The sequence below is a fragment of the Rattus norvegicus genome, chromosome 14 (genome assembly GCF_036323735.1).
Source record: "Rattus norvegicus strain BN/NHsdMcwi chromosome 14, GRCr8, whole genome shotgun sequence".
In the NCBI taxonomy this organism is placed as follows: Eukaryota; Metazoa; Chordata; class Mammalia; order Rodentia; family Muridae; genus Rattus; species Rattus norvegicus.
Genome location: NC_086032.1, coordinates 82314633 through 82322262, shown reverse-complemented (window position 1 = coordinate 82322262; position 7630 = coordinate 82314633). Strand labels below are relative to the sequence as shown.

Genomic DNA, 7630 nt, shown 5'->3' with positions numbered 1-7630 from the left:
GGAAAGCCCACCAAGGCTTTCAGCAGAGTCTCAGCCTTTTAATAGGTGAAGTACAAAGCCAGAGCATGCCTGCCTGGCTCCCACTGTCCTTGCAGTAGTATTTATCCCAGAAACTCACAGGTCAGCTCACCCCACCTGTCAGTGATAACTCACTGCTTGCCGGAAATCTCAGAAACTTGCAGTGTGGTCAGCCACACTGGCCTTTTTCTAAACCTTACCTGAGCGCTGTAGCTGCTGCTGCATCACTGCCAAATGCAGAGGGGTCCCAGGACGAGGGTTTAGGAGAGGGTGACTAGCAGCAGAGACCAAAGGGTACAAGGGTTGACCTAGGAGTGGGCCAGATAGTCCCTGTAAAGGAGCTATGTCTATCCCAGGAGGAAGCACACCTGATGGGGAGAAAGAAGAAACTTCTGAGTTTCTGAGTTATGTTAATGTTCCTAAAAATTTACAATTTTTCTCAAACATTTTTTGTTGATTTGGAAACTTATAAGGAGGTGGGTGTGCCAAGGTATGCGAATATGCATATACACAAACATATATACATGAGCATACATACACAGACAATTTTAAATGAACAAAGCCAGGTAGGTTTCCTAATTTTTTGTTTGGCTTTTTGAGCCAGGGTTTCTCAGTGTAGCCCTGGCCATTCTCATATTTACTTGCTTCTGCTTCCTGAGTGCTGGGGTTAAAGGCTGTACCCCCACTGTCTTATTTCCCATATTTTTGCACACTAAGGGAATGACAATGGATTGGGCCCACTACTTAAGTAGGTGGAAGAATCTTATTCTAGTAAGGCCTTTTTGGAATACCTTATACAACGCAAAATGTAGCGGATTTAATACTAGGACCAATAACCAATGCCCACACCCAGTCAGAAACTCACCAGCTTGGAGCAAACCTGGAAGATGCTGTGGATGCACCCCTTGGGCTATCAACCTCTGGACTAATCCTGGGTGAAGCTGATGTGCAGGTCGAACAATAGGAACATGAGGGACGAGGGGAACTTGGTGGGTAGGGCGGAGAAAAGGTGTTCCTGGGACTGGGGATGCCAAGGTAGGTGTTTTCCTCCCAGCTGCTTTAGGGCGATAATCTTGTTCTTTGGTATAACGGTTGGTCTGGGACAGTGGGGTGGAGCATGAAGACCGCTGTAATGTTGAAAGTTTAGGATTTGCCGTAGGAGAAGAGTCTTGATCAGAATTGGATATGGAATTGGATGACAGCAGGTTTTCTGAAAGGATTCATTCACAGAATGTTGGTATTGATATCCTTTATGAATTTCAATTCCTAACAGCCCAGCAAATCTTTTTAAAAATCTGACAGTTCTTGTTTCCTCTTAATCAGGCTAGATGCTTTTGTGGAAAGTCATGCAGACAGACACATAACCTACGACTCTCTAAAACCCCAGGAGCTGAGTTATGGTCACAGAGTAGTTAGGCCTTGAGCTAAGACTAAATGCCAAAATTTTGCTTACCTTGATTTCCTATTTTTTTGTATGTGGATGGTGTTTTGCCTGCATGTATGTTTGCATGCCTATAAGGTCAGTGCTCATAGGGGCCAGGGGAGGGTGCTAGGTAACCTAGGGCTGAAGTCACAGATTCATAGGTCGTGACCTATCATCATGTGGGTGCTGGGAATTGAAGCCAGATCCTCTGGAAGAGCTATCCCTCCAGCCCATAGATGACAAGGTCTTCAAATTCTTTGTTGGAATTCTTTTGTAGTTGTTTCCTTTCTTGGGAAGTAAACATGAACCCGTGGCCTTGTACACAGCAAGGCAAGTATTCCACTGCTTAGTTGAGCTGCATTCACTCCCAGTGCACAGAGGACTTCTGATACAACCCAAACCCTCCTGACTAGTGTTTCAAAACAGAAAGCACAAGTACCAGGTGTGTAGTTGTGGTGCCTTTAATCCCAGGACGTGGGAGGCAGAGACAAGAAGATCTCTGTCAATTTGAGGTTAGCCACATCTACATAGTGAGATCCTGTTGCAAGTAAAACCTGTAACCGAAACAACAAACCTGGATCCATCTACCCGGAGACTGTTGAAGAGGACCTATTCCCAGCACCCACATGTGGCTCACAACCACCTCTAGCTCCAATTCTAGAGGTTCTGATGCCTTCTTGACACTGGATGCACATGGTGCAGACATACTCACAGGAAAAACACGTATGTTAAACAAAGAACTGAGCTATATCAGTATGCTAAATGAATTTGTCATTCAACGTGGAAGACTAAGAATCATAAGCCAAAGCACATCTTTACCCCAGCTGGCCACAGTGTCAAGTGAGCAAGTCTGACTGAGCCTATCACCTCCTCTCCCTCACAGTTCAGTCGTGCATGCCTATGCTCTGACAAGGTGAGCAGCAGTACCTTCGCTGGCCTTCTGAGCATCCTCTTTACCATCACCAGGAACCACTGTTCCGGGTGCTATTTCCTCCTTGCTTTTCTCTCTGCTTTCATACATCTTGCGGATCACTGAGGTAGGGGTGAAGGAAGGAGAAAGCTGCAAAGAAGAGGAGGCAGACATCAGCATACTCAAGTGTCTTTTCCCTAATACTAATAAGCCAGTGTTTTATTTTTCACTTTTTTGGACACTGGGGATTAAATCTAGGGTCTTACACATGCTTGGAAGCACTTAACCACTGGGCTATGCAGCACTTGCCCTTAGTCTGGTCATGGTCAACATGGTGAAGAGTTCCCATTTTGCCTTACATGGGCACAGGCAACGCTAATGTTTTGGTCTATAGCTACTAGAAGAGAACACCAAGGGGAAAGTAGTCATTGCTTGAGGAGCTTCAAACTCATGTTCGCCACCCTGTAAAATGGGCCTGTGTATGTTCCTATGTTTCTCAACCCTGAAATAGGGCTAGTAAGCGGGAAGAGCGTGGCTGGAAATAAATGGGGAAGCAATGTTTCAGAGACAACCTCAGAATCCTTGTTCTTCGTATTTTTCTTTTAAAATTACATATAGGAAAATTCGATTGTCTTACAGGTTTTGTCACCTTACCAGGACTTACTTAAGGGTTCTTTGTTCTTGCTTATTTTATAATGACGTTACATAATTTTATAGTGAACTTTATAGGAAGAGACAGGGCCTAACTCATGAATAAAATTCCTTCCAGAGTTTGTCTAAAGCAAGGTATTTAGTGCAGAGTCCCCTATGGAGTGAGTCCTGAAGCACAGAACAATTGTTCTTCCCCTTTGCCTATCAGCTTTGATTGGATAAGTCATCTGTATCGGGTTAAAAAAAAAACAAAAACAAAGAAAACCCAACCCACTGGTAAAACTAGACTTATCATCACAGATAAAGAAACCCAAAGGAGAACAATTTACAGACCCACCACTGGAGTCCATGTGACCAGTCACTCCTCTCTCATTTCCTGCCTCATATTTGTCCTTCTACTTTCCCATAACGGCTACTTTATTTTTGGTTTGGTTTTATTTTTGGAGGGTCACACTAGACCCTCACATGAGGCCCACACTGGCCTTAAATTCTATTTGCCTCTGCCTTTCAAGGTGCTGAGAGAGAAAGGTTTGTGCCACCGAGCCAGGCCCAGCTATTTTTTAAGCTGAGTTGTACTGTGGCATAAGTTCTCCAATCTGCTAGAGCATACTTTCTTTACTAGAATAATGGGTTAGGGAAAGATGTAATAAACAGACAGCTACGAAAGGTCAGTATTCCTCTAGAAGGCATTCAGAGATACATAATTAGCACACTGGTGCAACACAGATAACCAGATGAAGAATCTGGAAGCCAAGCAGTTCCTTAAACGTCACTGACCATGCTCGTGATGGAGGCCGCGGGAGCTGGGGAAGAGGAATTTCCTCGGTGCATGGGTGCTGGTGACTTTGTCATTCGCTGTTGCCTGTAAACAATTAACAGTGCCAGTCACTCCAAACTATGTAATGCCAAGTCTTAAAACCATCTAATTCAAGACCAGTCTAGGAACTTAGTATACCTTCACTTATCCAATTTAACTTCTCAAACATTCAAAATATGAAAAAGTGCATGCTAAATTCTGAGGGAAGAGCAAAGCTCTGTGTAGTGGAAGCAGTCAATAACCTGAGGCAAACCAAGGGATATAGGTGTAAGATACCAACAAGGTATAGTGGGAAAATAAAGTAGAAGGAGAGAAGGAGGAAGAAGGAAGGAAGCTAGGCGAGACCAGTACAAAGCTAAGGAGCAGCCTGGTAGTGGTGGTACTTTGCCTTTAATCCCAGCAGGCAGAGCCATGTGGATCTTTGAGTTCGAGCTCAACTGGCCTTCATAGCCAGTTTAAGGACAGCAAGGAAAAATACCTGACACCTCCCTTAAAAAAAAAAAAAAAAAAAAAAAAAAAAAAAAAAAAAAAAAAAAGCTAAGGAGAAGAAACAAAGGTTTAGGCAGAGAGCACTGGGCATCTAGGGCATCCAGGCCGGTACACATTTAGTCATGAACAGCATTAGTGGGCTGGCTAACAGCCTTCACTCCAGGGACTGCAATACTCCAGATAGGTGAAAGCAGCAGTTCACAGTGCCCATAATGCAGCCGATGCTCTTGTCTGAGACACTAATTCAAATCAAACTGAGAACTGGGAGCATGAGTTATTTTACAACCCAGTGACATTCTTCATGCCCTACCAAATGAGGTTTTGTTCTTTGTAAAGGTAGGGTCTCTTTACACAGTACTGACTACCCTGAAACTCACTATGTAGACCAGGTTGGCCTTGAACTCAGACATCTTCCACTCTGCCTCCCAAGTGCTGGGATATCTATCCCCAGCCTATCCTAGAAGAGAGTTGACATAGAAACGGGGAGAAAAAAAGCTTATTCACTACCCACAGTCAATGAGCAGAATCCTCTGAAACACAGGTAACGCTGGGATCCTAACTGTAAGCTTTCCAATCAGTATCAAGAAACTCCATGCTACTCTGAGATGAGTCTGAGCACACAGCAATGCATTCTATGTGTATATGCGAAAAATCTCCAAACCTGGAAGTTTCACACAATTATCATTTACTCCTTTTTGTAAACAGCATTTTTGTGTTAGGAAAAATGTCCGTGCAGGAGACAAACCTGAACAGAACAGATGACAACTCTAATCTCAAGGGCGTCAGACTCTTAGGCTGCAGGGCAAAAGTGGGAAACAGACCAAAAAAACAAAAAACAAAAAATGCATCCACAGGTATCGAGTACAATTTAAAAAAAAAAAAAAAAAAAAAAAAAAAAAAAAAAAAAAAAACGGGGTTGGAGATTTAACTCAGTGGTAGAGCGCTTGCCTAGCAAGCGCAAGGCCTTGGGTTCTGTCCCCAGCTCCGAAAAAAAGAAAAAAACAAACAAAAAAAAAAAAAAACAACAAAAAAAAAAAAAAACAAAAACACAACAGCAACAACAAGCCGGGCTACAGAGATGGCTCGGTGGTTACAGGGCTGAGGGGGTTCAGCTCCCACTACCCACATGGTGGCTAATGATTATGTGTAACTCCAGTGCCAGTTTCCCCTTGTGGTCTGGTCCATGGGGATCCTGCACACACATGGTACATACATATAAGCTCACAAGATATACACATGTGGGAACACATACAAATGGTAAAAAGAAAGACTGGATCCATTAGCTCTACCACCAAACTGATGTAACAATCCTCCATGGAGACTGACTCTAAGTTAGTACACACAATCTGTGACAAGAGAAAGTCACATCAGGTTTGGCTTCACCATCTCACTTAGATGATTAAGCAGACTGTGAGGAGCAAACCCATAATCCCAGCACACAAGAGGGAAAGTCAAGAGATTGCGGACCCCTGGGCCACACAGTTCAAGGCCAGCATACTGAGGCCTTGATTCAAAAGACCAAGGGCTGGACATAATGGCACCTACTCTCAATGCCATCACTCTAGAAACACACACAGAAAGATTGCCAGGAACTTTAGTTCAGCCAATGATGTAACAGCGAGACCCCACCCCGTCCCAAAAACAAAACAAATTAAAAAAACAAACAAACAAACAAACAAAAAAAATCCCAAAAAACAAAATACAAAGTAAGCTAAGGTAATCTGGAAAAAAAAAAAAAAGAAAAAAAGAAAAGAAAAGAAAGCTAGGCACACCCAGCACTCCGAAGACAAAGGATCTCTTGAGTTCGAATGCGGCCTGGTCAACAGAGTGAGTTCCAGGACAGTCAAGATAAACAGAGAAATTCTGACTTAAAAGAAAAAACCAAAACCAAAATCAAACCAAAAAAACTCAGAAACAAGGGCTAGTGGGTATGATGTATAATAGAGTACTTGTCTAGTATGTCCAAGGCCATGAATTCAATCCCCAGCACTGAAAAAAAAATTAGCTGGTAGTAACACTGTAAATTTAAAAAAAAATGTATTTATTTGTAATAAATTGTAAGGTGCAATTATGAGATATTATCTCCTGACTAGCCAACTGGAATGTAAAAGTCATTTACAAATTAAGAACACAAAACGTTATATAGAATAAAAAATGAAATTAGTGATCATTTGTATAAAGGTCAGACAGTGGTCACCTGAGGGAGGTAAAAAGGTAACAGTGACAAATGGGACCTGGAGGACCCTGGAGATTTCACCCACATTTCCTCTATCAACAGCATCTGTGGTGGGATGGAATTCCTATCTCACATTGAATCAGCATACGTAAATTATATTCATGCTATGTAATTCATGATATATATGATTTACCAGTCTCAGGAAGACTGTATTTATAAATCAGTACCAAATCTGCATAAGTAGGATTAGTAATTTACCTGTTTCTGAGCCCATCTCTGGTTCTGTCCACTTGAGGTTTGCTAAAACCAGGCTGGTAGAAGGGTGTGGTCTGTACTGCAAGGTCATGTGGCAGGGTCAGCCCTTCTAAAGCAGCTTGCTGCAGTTCTAGCTGGCTCATCTGATCAACAGAAGTAGTAGAGGACAGACAATCGGTAAAAGATCAAGGAGGTTCAACTCGTCCATAAACATATATCTTAAATAGTAGCTGAGAAAACTCAATATTGCAAATAACTAATAAGTTATGCTGGTGTCCACTGAACAATATTTTTAAAATTTAAATATGGGATGAGAGATAGCTCAGTGGCTAAGAGCGTTTACTGCTATTGCAGAGAATCTACGGTCAATCCCCAGATCCACATGGCAGGCAGTTCACAACTATCCATAACCCATTTCCAGGGGATCCAATGCTTTCCTGAAAACTCTGTCAATGAGCACATACATAAACGGAAGCAAAACACTCAAATAAAGTAAGTAAATCCAAAGAAAAAAATTTAATTTAAATAATACTCATCACTCAGCAATTTTTTCCTCTGTATGGGTTTGAACTATAGCCATATAGCCGTATAGTGGAACAACCCATGTACGTTACTGTTGCAATTCAACTCTGTACCCAAGCAAGAGCAAGAGTGAAAAGGCAAAGAGAAAGAGCTCAGCTGACCTGGGCTGTGACAGGACTCATGGGCTTGCGCATGCCTTGGAATGGATCTCCAAGTAGTTGCTGGGGTCCTGATGGGAAACCTGCCAGGAAAGTTTCAGAATCAATAGATGTCAAGCATTAGAGCCCAGGACAGCGTAAGCACCCGACCAACATGTTGGCCCTGGCCTAAGCGATGCTTTGTTGGCCTGATAATATGTACTCTTCTCCC

At 42.6% G+C, this 7630-nt stretch overlaps 1 protein-coding gene across 3 annotated transcripts in view; it reads right to left on the bottom strand.

Annotated features, from left to right (window-relative positions):
* Eif4enif1 (eukaryotic translation initiation factor 4E nuclear import factor 1) overlaps window positions 1-7630 on the bottom strand; it is a 47994-nt gene that overhangs the window by 6297 nt on the left and 34067 nt on the right. For all 3 annotated transcript variants that reach the window (XM_006251291.5, NM_001107230.1, XM_006251290.5), the window contains exons 13-18: window positions 7423-7502; window positions 6743-6882; window positions 3780-3864; window positions 2369-2501; window positions 884-1228; window positions 219-386 (exon numbers count right to left, since the gene is read on the bottom strand). In XM_006251291.5, the coding sequence (XP_006251353.1) occupies window positions 219-386; window positions 884-1228; window positions 2369-2501; window positions 3780-3864; window positions 6743-6882; window positions 7423-7502 (951 nt within the window). The remainder of the gene's footprint in view (window positions 1-218; window positions 387-883; window positions 1229-2368; window positions 2502-3779; window positions 3865-6742; window positions 6883-7422; window positions 7503-7630) is intronic.